Source organism: Vipera ursinii, assembly GCF_947247035.1.
Source record: "Vipera ursinii genome assembly, chromosome: 2".
Classification (NCBI taxonomy): Eukaryota; Metazoa; Chordata; class Lepidosauria; order Squamata; family Viperidae; genus Vipera; species Vipera ursinii.
Genome location: NC_139513.1, coordinates 43,661,770 through 43,675,452, shown reverse-complemented (window position 1 = coordinate 43,675,452; position 13,683 = coordinate 43,661,770). Strand labels below are relative to the sequence as shown.

Below are 13,683 nucleotides of genomic sequence, written 5' to 3'. Positions count from 1 at the left end.
AATTGTTCTCTCTTTCTGTGGGATTAAAAATGGTAGAAGAGACCTTGAACAAACTTCTAGAGAATATGAGGCCCTGGACAGGAAATGAAAAAAAGGATCATAGCAGAAGAAGAGAAAACAGGATGCTGGAAGTGAATGATTGCTTCATCAAACTGGGCTAAGGTTTCTTTGACTATATTTTCTGAATAAAGATCTCCTAGCAAGAGATGGGTTACCTCTTTTTTCTTTCTCTCAAATTCTACAAAGTGGGTGTAATGATTATCCATCAAGCTTTGTGCCAGTTTATAGTAGAAGCATTCATAAACTTTCCATGAAAACACCATTACCAACAAAGCTGTAATAGCTTTGTTCCCCTATGCCATCTGTCTGGTAAACTCGCAAGATTCGTTTTTCTCGCCATGCACATGTATACATAACCCGAACTAGACTGTTGCTTTTTTTTCGCTGCTGCTTTTGCCGAAGGCACCATGCCTGCTAAGGGGCCCCTCCAGAGCGTTCAGGTTTTCGGCAGGAATAAAACAGCTACTGCAGTTGCTCACTGCAAAAGAGGATATGGACTTATTAAGGTGAATGGAAGGCCTCTGGAAATGATTGAACCCAGAACTCTCCAATACAAACTGCTTGCACCGGTACTTCTTTTGGGCAAAGAACGCTTTGCAGGACTTGACATAAGAGTCCGTGTGAAGGGTGGCGGTCATGTGGCACTGACATACGCAATTCAGCAATCTATTTCCAAAGCACTGGTGGCTTATTACCAGAAATATGTTCATGTAGCTTCTAAGAAAGAAATAAAGGATAGCCTCATCCAGTATGATAGGACCCTGTTAGTTGCTGATCCTTGACGTTGTGAGTCCAAGAAGTTTGGTGGACCTGGTGCTTGTGCATGTTACCAAAAATCCTATCGTTAAAAGGAAACTTTTTTGTCTATTTGAAACTAGACTGTTGTTTCTCTGTGTCATATAATATATGTGGATATATGCATATTTATTTATTTATTTATTTATTTATTTATTTATTTATTTTTGCCACATTTATGTAGTGTATATCTGAGGTGGTGACCCTTTGAGAGCTGTATGCAATGAAATTTCATTTTAATGTATGCCGATTAGTGTACATTCAAAGTGACAATAAAGTTATTATTCTATTCTATTTTGCTTGGTACTGACTTCCTCAGAGAGAGTTCAGCTACATTCAGGTTCAATAAGGAAAGTTTTCATCCTTTTGATGACCTCTGATGAAGCATGAGTCAAGCATAGCTCTGATGAGAATCTTTCAACAAATCAGACAACAATCCCCACAGTATAAGAAATCAGAGAGTCCCCACTAATATATTAATAGCATGATTTCTTTACTGCTGTGAAACCTTTCTATACCTTAAAGGACAGGACTTTGAAATGACAAGAGATCAGGTTCTATGGAATCCAGTACATAGTCATGAAACACTAATTTAAACCATTTCACTAAGCACTGACATATAGCATATTTGCATAATCACCCAGTCATTGTTGTATGAGCAGCTAATGGGGAAATGATCCAAGAACTAGTAGCAATTGCTGTTGGACAGCATTTGGCACATAAAAAATGTAATCCTCCTGTTAGAAATAAGGCCCTGAAATTCTATCATTGTGGGCTTAACAGCATGTGACCAAATGGATCTGTCAAGTGAATTTTTTTTAAAAAAAATCCCACTGCCTCTGTTACTTTATTCTAGTAAGCATTTTGTAGTTTCTTTCCTCTGGGCTGTCATTTCTGAGTGATTCATGATGACACAACATCACACAGGTACAGTACTATATAAACATTATTTATTACTACTGCAGCTTTTTGCACAGGAGATGTATGACAGTAGCATGGATACAGGATTTGCTTCATTTACTTCTGGGCATAGGCTGTGTTTAGAAGAGCAGATTTTATGCTTCTGTGTGTGATTTATATTTAACTCAAGTAAAATCAATGGGATACCTATCAAAATGAAACCAAAGATTTGTAAGGTTTCTTATTAGCTGCAGTAAATGAACCTACACATGCAATGTTATTGCGTAGACTGAAGCACAAATCCGCTGAATTGAAAAATAATAAATATTATTTCTGAATCAAACAGAGTCACTTATAATGAGGATTAGAAGCCCTGCAGTGTGTAAATAATTATAATGCTTTATACCAATTGTCCTTAGGATTACAGTGGGAGTATAACTGGCAAGAAAAGTAGGCATCACTGAAATAAACTTAACAATTTCTAAACCAGGGGTCGGCAACCTTAAAGAGCCACCTCGATCCATTTCCCACAAAAAAGAAAACACTGGGAGCCACAAAACCCTTTTGACATCTAAAATGAAGATAACACTGCACTTATCATTTTTTACCTTTATGCTATGTATAAAAAACTACACTGTATTGCATTTATGAAATCACTGAACTGCTACAAAGAAAACAAATTTTCATTTCTGCATGCAACAAAAACATTTTGAACTCCAAAAAAAAAAAAAGACGCTGGGTCGAAGTTTACTTTCAAATAAAATACTCAATGTCTATTTGAGTCCTCCTCGTATTTATGAAATAAAAAGCCGGTGCAAACTATAAAAACTACAAATAGAAAAATAGAAAAGAAAAAAAATTGCGGGGCAAAAAAAGAAAAGGACAGGAGAAAGAGGGGAAAAACCCTTTCTCCTTCATCCCAACAGGTTAAAAAAAAATTAGTAGCTTATCTACCATCTTTAAATACAACATAATTATCTCCAAACCTCATCTCTTAATTAAAAAAAAATCAAAATATTGTATTAAACTTTTGTTACTAAAAGTCCAGTAAGGACAACCACATATATTCATATTCTCTCCCTCTCTCCCTCTCTCCCTCTCTCTCTCCCTCTCTCTCCCTCCCTCCCTCTCTCCCCCTCCCTCCCTCTCTCTCTCCCTCCCTATCTCTCCTTCCCTCCCTCCCTCCCTCTCTCCCTCCCTCCCTATCCCTCTCTCTCTTTCTGCCCATTCATTCATTAATCTGGTCTGAGCACCCGCAAACGTGCACACAAATCTCAAATTTGACAATCTGGTAACACTATAACATCCCAGAAAAAACAACAACAGGCTATGACAATCACATGTCGTCACTACAGCAGGCCAACCAACTAAAGCCCTTCAAGCCACCCTGTAGCCCAGGAAGAAAAATCAAGTCTAAGCACTGTAACAGCCTCTAGATCAAGTGTAGGCAACCTCGGCTCTTTTATGACTCATGGACTTCAACTCCCAGAATTCCTGAGCCAGCCATGATGAGGGGAAAGGGAGAAGTTTCCAAGCTGAGCCATGCTGGCTCAGGAATGCTGGGAGTTGAAGTCCATGAGTCATAAAAGAGCCAAGGTTGCCTACCCCTGCTCTAGATAGAAGAGACAAGCAGAAGACTAGCAAACTAGCAGAACTCATCCACAAATACCAAGTAGCTGTCAGAAGACATGACAAAAATTCCCTGATCTCACGACACATAGACTCAGCCATGGGTTCAATTGGGAAACTATTAGCATCTTAGACAAAACCAAATCCCAAAATGTTAGAGAATTCCGAGTGACTTGACATTCAAACAAACCAGACATCAATAGGCAGATAAAGGTAAACATAATTTGCATACCTTTCTGAAGATCTAATAAAAGATCTAGAAAGGAATCTGAAAAACTAAAATATATCCCCCCTAGCCACCCATATCCATTTATCCATTTAATAAAATTGTCACCAAATTCCATATCTTTCAAAAAAAAATCCATCTATATAACAATCAGTGAAGCTTGTTTTATATTATTCTAAGTATTCCAAAATATCCAAAACATTTCTAATATTAACTTTCAACTATCTTTTGAGTAAAAAATCTACATAGGTCTTCATGAATAAAGTCCCATAAGGCTATTTTCATCCTCCCAGCTGGTAAATGCTATTTTGTTTCCTCACCCTTGTCACATGATTCAGAATTAGTGTTAGAAGTAGTCTTCCATTGCATATAAAATGGAGTGGCTATGCTATCTGCTTCATAAAGTGAGCTGTTATTATCTCTTGCTGTTTTCTATATGTGTATTTAAAATAATCTAATTAATTTATAGAATTTTAATAGTTGACTGGGCTAATTCTCTGATATTACTTATAAATGTCAGTTCTACAAGCTCATTCTTCCCAAATTCCCAACAACTAGTAAATCTGTTGTGGATGAGCAGCACTTCGGTACACTCTTTTAAAACTTAGATTCATGTATGTATATCAATGTTTGTCAACCTCAGCAACTTTAAGATGTATGGATTTCAATTCTCAAAATTTCCCCATGCATGCTGGTTGGGGAATTCTGGGAATTGGAGTCCATACATCTTAAAGATGCTAACGTTGAGAAAAATGATACTATACTTTACTTTGTTGGATATATCATCCCTGTTCAGCAAATTGTTTGCTTTCATGGTGCAAAATAGAAGAAGGATCTGTTGATGTCATATTTCCATTTTTATTCTGTTGTCAATTTGTACATGAAAGAGTGAAAGCTGGAAAAACCAAAAGCCACTTATTTCTCTAATTATTCTCAAAACTTGTCCCCAGTGGTTCTGGAGAGTTATTTTCCTTTTTGAAAAATATATCATGTAATTTTTCCCCCCTGCTGTATGTTTGTCTCTCTTGCTCCTTTTTTTCTGCCCTTTGTCCTGTTTTTGCCACTTAATTGTTTTTAATATTTGCTGATGTTTAATGGACACGAAACTGTAATGTTGCTTGTTGTGTTGAGGAGCCTGTGTGCTTGCACTGATCTGGATATAAGCACTGTGTGAGAGTGTGTTGGACGGAAACTTAACTGAAAATCATCCAGAGTAATTTTCCAACATATTTAACCCTCTTGTAAAGACACAATCTTGGAAGAATTTCAAACTGTGCGAGTTAGGTACATTTTGCTGTCATTGCTAAATTCATTTTAAGCCAATTACATACGTTAGACACATTTCTTAGATAATTCAAGAAAGGTCCTTTTTAATGATAAGGTTAGCTGCTTTTTAAAATTCTTCAGAATATCTGTCCATATTTATGTTAATGTTGCTTCCTGCTGTTTTAAAAATCAATCTTTTAGCATGAACCATTGAGGCAAATAATAATAAAAAGGAATGGTTTCAGTCTGAGGCATGGCTATTTTTCTGAAGACCTGTTTTGCACATAAATGTGGGGGAAGGAGAAACATTGCTCAGGAAAGAATTTGTAAAAAACAAGTATCCTACAAAAAAGCCCCATGTGGGTTTTAAGACATTAGCAGCATGCTAGTCCCTGTGTCTCCTACATTTAAAATGTACTGTTTGCGATTCCATGTCAGTTATTTAGACAAGTGGCTTCTTTTACCCCATGAAATTTGTCATAGATTGGAGAACCAGCATAAAGAGATCTGTGATTTATAACCTCCCTTCCTATCAGAATGTGCTAGTGGTGGGGGTCTCTAAGGATCAGCAAACTATAACATATTCAAGCAAATTCTGCCTAGGTTGCTCCTGTCTATGCTGGAAATCCAAACTGTTCTGGAAAATTTGCTTCACACTGTTATTTGACATATGCATTTTCAGTTTGCTTCTTTCAGTTACTGAAATTGAGTAGTTTCGCTGAAATCCTCCACATGCCGAATGCCCTTCAATGGGATTAAAGTATGAGGAACTTTGCTCTGGATTACAACTATAATTAATCACCAGTATAAGCATTAGTTACATGGATGGAACTGATGTTCTGGGGATCTTTAGTGAAACTCACATGGAGACAGGAGACACTTTGTCCTGGTTTTTAATCAATGCTTTCAGGTATATATTTTAGTCAGCTATATTATTACTGTAGTATAAACATTCTACATTATTAATAGACCATTTTGTTTTAGAGCATAAATTAGTACTTTTTCAGAACAAAGCCTATGGAAACAGATTAATTAATGATGTATGCATATGCCAATTTCCGCTCATTTACCTCCCCCCCATACATGCAACACACAACATATAGAAAGTGACATTTTAGCATTAAACAAAAACACAGGCAAATTTACGGTTTCACAGAAAATTCAGCTGAATTCAATAGGAGCTACTTCCAAGAAAATAGATAAAAAATTCAGTTTTTCTGTATATGTGCCACTGTGAACCATTAAACATCTCTCATCTTTTATCATGTGCTGGTTTATACATGTAGATTGTAAAAGAATAATCAACTAACAAACATGGAAAAATTTTTAAGAACATAGCATGCAGATTAGGAGATAAAATGGACGTTGGGCTGAGTCACATTGAAGTATGTATGGATTTGTGTTAACATGGTCAGATCATATTTCCTGGTTCATGGCTTAGCATTTTGTCTCATGTGGTTTATTCAGTAAATCAATATTAAATCATGGCTTTCCATATGAGTAAATAATATATCTCTGCCACTAATTATAGGGAAGTCCTTGGCTTACAATTGGTTGCTTAAGTTATAAAATCAGGTACGGTCTTGACTGAAATGACTTACAGCTGCAGAACAATTACTCTCGTAAGTCAAGGACTATTTGTATAAAGAAAAAAAATGATGAAACCAGTGCGATGCAACTCCTGGCCTTCAGTACTTGTCTTCTAATGTCACAAGTTTTAAGTCACAAAAGTTTGTCGTTTATTCCCCCCTTGCAAATGGAAGAGAGAAGTCCATCTGAAAGAAACAGAAATTCAGGGTGATAATGCATAGCTTGGATTCTGTCAATTAATATTATTTTGGAATGCTTATGATTTCATTTTAATATTGTAAACTGCCCAGAGTTCCCTTGTACTGGGATGGGTGGCAAACAAATTTAAATCATCATCATCACCACCACCACCTCCACCACCATCACCATCAGTCAACTGCAAAAGACAGTTTTACTTGGAACAACTTACATCTTGCAATCGTAGCTCCAACACCATCAAACATCCACATCTATCTCAGGTCCATAGGAAGGGCTTGGTAGGTGGACAAAAAATGCCAAATAGAGTCCGAACATCTGGCTGACTTTGCAATAACAACAACAATAATAATATACATCTGGTGTGAAGTGGCATCGACTTAGACTAAGTTTTGGAACAAATTTGTTATCCCTGAATCCTCACATATAAAGAACTTTTCACTTCCCAGAAATCCCATCCAGAATGACTAAAGGTTCAGAATTTATAACACCAATTTTGGGAAGACTAGTTTAAAGGATGACTATCTTGCACAATCTGTATATTTGTCAATAAAATCAAATATTCCAAAATGTTATGAATCACCTGTGATTTTCCTTCACATTTTGAAAACTAAATATGGTAATAGCTGTGCAGCTAAGGTCAGGCTTAGATTAGAGTTCTTTATAGTAGCTACAAATGTCATTGCAGTACAGGAATAGGAGAGATCAGGAAAAATGAACGAGCGTATATTAGAAGCCAAGGTTCCATGCAGGCAAAGCCAGGATTCCTAGTTCAAGAGTCCAAACATCAATCAAGGAGGCAGAAGCTCTGCATGCTCAGGTAATCAGGTCCACACTGGAAAATTGTTTGCAACATTTTGGACCTGATGTATCAGACTTTAGAAAAAAAATAACAAAATGTTGGGTTTTGTATATGATAACTGTGATGAGACTATTATATGTACAAAGGTGAAAGGATTTGATTTTACCCACAATGAAGGAATGCATGACAAGGAGGATGGGATTTGTGGAGATGGCCAAACTGGCAATTTTAATTAGACATAGGACATTGCCTAAGTTTAATGCTGATTGGAAAACCCTCATTTACTTTTTGCATAAAATAGAAAAAATGAAATTATGATATATGGTTTTGAATGGAAAAACAGATTATAGGGAAGAAAAATTAAACAATCTTATAACCAGACAGTAAAAGGGCAGTCTACATTTTACCCTTGTAACTGTTGTAAAAAAAAGGAAGTAATTTCTTTATGTTCTTTTTTTCTTCTTTCCTCTTTTCATTCTAAATATTAATCCTTGCTAGTTTTTTATCTTTCACTTTAAAATTCCTTGCTTTTGAAATATCAATATAAAAGTTACATTTAAAAAAGTTGTTTGGAACAAAAATCTGCATTAATTTTGTAGCACTGGGTGTGACATGCCTGTTCTCCTGATTCATGCCACTTTCCTTTGAGGAATCTAATTGAACAAATCTGTTCCACTCAATCTTTCTGTAGGTAAAAAGACTGAGGGTCCTTTTCTGACCAGGCTGTAGGTCAGGTGACTCAGCCAGGTAGTATTCTTCTGCAATAGGTAGCTGATAACTTGACTGCTTCAGAGTTGTAGGCCCATGTTGCAAGAAATCCTGCCTTTTCTAAGCAGCACAATTCTGTTTCCTGAGTTGCATGGCAAGAAGCTGTCAACCCCTCCACTTCAGAATCCCCTGCTGGACCCATAACTCAGTTCATCATAGAAGCTATGTTTCCATATTTCCAATAAAGTGGCATGTTCATGTTTTCTTTTGTTCAGTTACTGTCCTCTTGATTTCTCTTCTGCTCTTCATGTACAACTGGGGAAGATACACAGTGAAATTAGCATCTTTAATGGTCAAATTTCAGGTCACTTTTGCTGCAGTAGAATCAGCAAATAGCAAGAGTCTGTGAGAAGTCTTCTTCCTTATGATAATAAGCAGGTTTGTTTTGGGAGGTCTGGAAAAGAATAAAAAAAACCATGTTGAGCTGGAATTGCTTAAGTGGACTGCATAGCACAGAAAGGCCAATCAAACACTGCAAAGGATATGCCTAGTGAAGACATAATTTATCTTTGACGTGTATCAATGGAGATGGCCTTTAGTTTGGAAAACAATCCCTTTAATGAGATTAACTACTGCTGAAATTCTTCAGTATAATCAGAAGGAATCTATGGAGGATTTGTGTGGAAGGCCTTTTTGCATCTTTTAAGATAGTTTCCAAATATTAACATTGATCCTTCATTTATCAGATTACAAAGTCAAACAAGATAAACAACCAAATAATATACCCTTAGGATTTTTAAAAGAAATGAAAGACTTTAAACATCACCTCCCCTGATGAAAAATAAACTAATTATTATTTATGGCAGGAAGGTGTTTTGTTGTTAAACAGAAATAAAGATAACATGTAATCTGAACCACTCCAGAAGGAAAAGCCATCGGTGAGAATTTGAGAGACATTTCAAAACTATATTATATGATGTATGCTTTTGATAAATCCTTGCCTTTTATCTTTTATACCCATTTAGTTATTCTTTGTTTTAATCCGAACCATGTAAAGAGAAAAGGAAAGAGAAGTGGGGGGGGATGGAGATGAAAAAAATGTACTCAGTAAAAACGTGGAATTTTGTAACAAACACCCCACAACCGGCTGTTCTTCAAAAATCCAGGCACATTTTATCCTTTTCCCTCCCACTTTCTTATTTGCATTTTTCACAACTTATTCTATTTATTCTTTTTTCAGTAAACTTGGTAAGAAGATAGCCAAAATCTAAAGATCTGAAAACACAGGAACAAGGAAGTAATTTGCAAGACTCAATGTTGTCTTGCTCTAATGTCCAATACGATAGTTTAGCGATAACTCTAATTTTTATGGCATTTATTTTAAAACAAACTTTTGTTACATTAGAGATGTCAGAGTTCTTTGTTCTTTAAGCTTAGACACCCCACAGCATAGCAAATCTGTACAAAATGCTTTTTTTGCAACACACATCTTCCCCAACCACAGGCTATTGTTCTGGGTCAACTCCACCGTTCTAGGCTTTGCAGGGTGATGTTGCCACATAAATATGTCGTTAGTACTCAGTCCTTTAATACCACATTCTTTTAATTCAAACCAAAGTCTATAAGTTTTTAAATTAACATACATCCTTTGCCTTTCTCCAAACATTCTTGTACTATTGAAATGAAGTGTTGTTTCGGTGTGGTTGCTCCTTTTCTAGTTGCTGCCAAGCTTCAGGCAAAGCTCCAAGCTTCAGGAAGAATTCTCACCAGGATAAGCTGCTTATCATAGCTTGTGGTCCTGGCAATTGAATGAAAAACCTCTTGATTGCTAGTAAAATGTAAAGGCTTCCCTGTCTCTAGTCATGTCCAACTCGTGGTGGTGCTCAACTTCATTTCTTGGCCAAGTAAGGCAGTGCTGTCTGAAGACATATTCTGTGGTCACGTGATCAGCATGGCTATATGCCAAAGACTCATGGAACACTGCTATCTTACCCCCAAAGTGGTACCTATTAATCTACTCGCATTTGCATACTTTCAATCTGCTAGGTGGGTAGAAGCTGGGGCAAGAACGGGAGCTCACTTCATTGCACGGTGCTCAGGTTTGAAACCCAGGCTGTCATCTTTCCTGCTGACAAGCTCAGCATCTTTAACCGCTTAGCCCTAAGACCTGCCAATCTTCAGACATCATCTCTGCTTCCTCACGTTTAGGCTGTTTTCATTCACCTTTCCTCCTACACATACCCATTTTCCTACTCTGTCTTACCATTTGCTTTTGTAAAGCTCAAAAGGCTGGATGGATGCCTCTGGATGCCAGGACATCCTTGAAAGCACCAGGGTGTGGCTCAGTGAGCCCAGGCAGCTGCAACACCAACGTAAGTGTAAATGTATTAGTGCAGATTTGAATGCATGGGAAAGGTGTATGGGAAGTGTTTCTGTCTGACTATACTGTTTTTCCCACCGTACAGGCAGCAATCCCAACTTGACTCTCTCACAATTGAAAATTCATGTTAGTGATCAAATAGATCTGAAGGAGTCCAAATAGACTAGGTGTCATTTTTGTTAAAGTGTTACAAACTGTGCTTCTAATGTATGGCAGTCAGAATAGAATAGATTCTATTTTCCTTTAAATTGATTTGGCACACAACTGTTATGCTCCGTTTTTTTGCTACTGAAAACAGAGCATTAAGCTCTCTTATTTATATTCTTTGGTGTCAACAACAAACTGAGCTTTCATCAACATTATGAAATGTGTGTTGTTATGTCATGGCACAAACTCTGCCCTTTACTAGTAGTATGGAATACAAAAAAGTGTGTGAGAGCTCGTGTTTTGGATGATGTGTTATGCATTTTATTATCTGGCTCATTCATGCCTATGCTAATATCCTACAGTACCTCATGGTTAAATGTAGATTATTTTACTTTGTGAATAAGATCTAGCATAAAGGTAAAGGTAAAGGTTCCCCCGCACATGCGTGCTAGTCGTTTTCAACTCTAGGGGCCGGTGCTCATCTCCGTTTCAAAGCCGAAGAGCCAGCGCTTTTCCAAGGACGTTTCCGTGGTCATGTGGCCGGCATGACTAGATGCCAAAGGCGCACGGAACGCTGTTACCTTCCCACCGTAGTGGTCCCTATTTTTCTATTTGCACTTTTTACGTGCTTTCGAACTGCTAGGTTGGCAGAAGCTGGGACGAGTAACAGGTACTCACTCTGTTACGCGGCACTCGGGGTTTGGCCTGCCAAATTGTCAACCTTCTGATCAACAAGCTCAGCGTCCCAACCCACTGAGCCACCGCGTCCCTATACTTATTTTATACTGATAACTCTATCCAGTTCTTTCAACATATACATTTCTCCATTATTATAAGCAGAAACATTTATTTTCACTGACTCTCTTCCATTAAGAATTGTGAAGCCCCATATAATCTCAGGTTGTTACTTGTGAAAAGTCTTGCCTCCCAGAAAAACAGGAATTTGGTGAGATGGCAACCATGGTTCTCAGGCTGTGGAATACCCTTATGTCAATATAATTCACCACAAGGCCCTCCGGAGAACAGCCAAGTATGCAATAACTTGGAAGGATTGAAAGAAAATATCACAGTTTAATTTCTGGAACACAGACACACACTTTGAGTTCTTTCTCCTGCAGAGGGCAAATAATCTCTTAGGTCCAAAGCATCATTCTTGGATATCATGAAGGTTTTAATGCAGTTGACTCATGTTGGAGAGTCTTCTGCTTCATTAAGCCAATTACTGAAGAGTAGTCAAGTTTCTAGAGAGCAATCCTGGTGTAAAGTCTGATCAACAACATATAAAATGCTGGATTAGCTACAAGCCTAAACCTGGGAATAAGGCTCATTAAACTTAGTGAGACTTGTTCTTGAAAGACATCTACAGGATTGCATCTTAGGATATTCAGTTTTTTCTATCTTTCCCCTTCTAGATAGCCTATTATCTTACATGGTGAAATTATTATTACAGAATTTAAAAGATGGTATGCTATTGAAACATAGTTCTCCTTTCTACTGAGTATCTATCTATCTATCTATCTATCTATCTATCTATCTATCTATCTATCTATCATCTATCTATCTATCTATCTATCTATCTATCTATCTATCTATCTATCTATCATCTATCTATCATCTATCTATCATCTCTCTCTCATCTGTCTATCTATCTATCTGTCTGTCTATCTATCTATCTATCTATCTATCTATCTATCTATCTATCTATCTATCTATCTATCTATCTATCTATCTTGTATTTATATCTAGGAAACACTCATCTCCCTCACAGCAGGGCTCAGGGTGGTGTACAAATAAAACATTAACAACATAAAAACTGAATAAAAATGTTAAATCCCACAGTTTAATTTCACACACACCTTGACTTCTTTCACCTGCAGAGGGCAAATTGTCTCTTATGTCTAAAGCGTCATTTTCAGATATCGCATCTGGATTGTAGCTACCACAACGTCCTCTGGATAAGGGGCAAGCAAGCTGTAAACATTTTAAATAAATAAACAAACAAATATTTCTCCTATTCCCTGTTAATAATTGTACTGTTGTAGAACATTCAGCAAATAATAACTTGATAAATTATTACTAAAGTTAATATTCATAGGAATTAAATGGGCTAGTCTCATCCCATACCATCTCTGGGGATGGGGGGACAATGGGGAGCGGAATGAGTCATCCAGCATCATGGCATCACAGTTCAAGCTCCTCTGCTTTTGTATGTGAATTACAGTGTCACATGCACCTACTTGCAAAGTTATTAAGATTTTTCTATGAATAATGAAATATATTTTAGGCGAAAAAAGTAACCTTTCAGAATCCAGAATAATTTCGCTTTGTATGATTGCAAGTCAGTCAAGGCCAGCTGGACAACACCAGACTTGGGCTGGCTGACCTATGCAGTAAGTGGTAAAACAAACATTCTGTTCATTTAATCTCTTATACAGGAGAGCAATTATCTTTCCTGACATATGTTTAAACATAGAATCCCATTAAGTAAAATAGGTGAGGCTTGTTGGCATAATTACAGCGGTTAGAAGGGTCATTTACAGCAATTGTTTCCAACACTGCTTTTGTTTAAATAATAACAGCAGGATATCATTTAAAAGAAGAAGAAAACAAATACATTTCAAAAAGCAAGCCCCAGCATGGCTACCAAAAGTACACAATTGCTTTGAACCTTTTTATTCTTTATTTGGGGTCCTGTATTAATGAGAATTCTCATATACATTTACTCAAATTAGCAAAATAAATATCCATTAAAAAGAAATGCCCATTGCCATTATGACAATTTGTAAACAACAACAACAAAATATCAGTTGTTTTCTACAAGATATTCTAATACATGTTCACTTCTAAAAATAGTCCATTCTACTGGAAGAAATATATATTAACTGAATAAAAACCAGAAATGTTCAACATTCATTCTGCTCAATAACATCTCCTACTGTAGGTATATTGATTCATTATATTTTTATTAGCAAATTGAACTATTTT

General features: G+C 36.7%; 1 protein-coding gene across 1 annotated transcript; it reads left to right on the top strand.

Annotated features, from left to right (window-relative positions):
- The first annotated feature begins 441 nt into the window (after positions 1–441).
- On the top strand, positions 442–1,311 carry LOC310635405 (small ribosomal subunit protein uS9-like). The gene has a single exon (XM_083354317.1). The coding sequence runs from the start codon at positions 468–470 to the stop codon at positions 840–842; it is 375 nt and encodes a 124-aa protein (XP_083210443.1). The 5' UTR covers positions 442–467; the 3' UTR covers positions 843–1,311.
- Positions 1,312–13,683: the final 12,372 nt, after the last annotated feature.

What these genes read in the sequence shown, in the direction of transcription:
- LOC310635405 (XM_083354317.1), top strand. Translation starts at nt 468, where the DNA reads ATGCCTGCTAAGGGGCCCCTCCAGAGCGTTCAGGTTTTCGGCAGGAAT.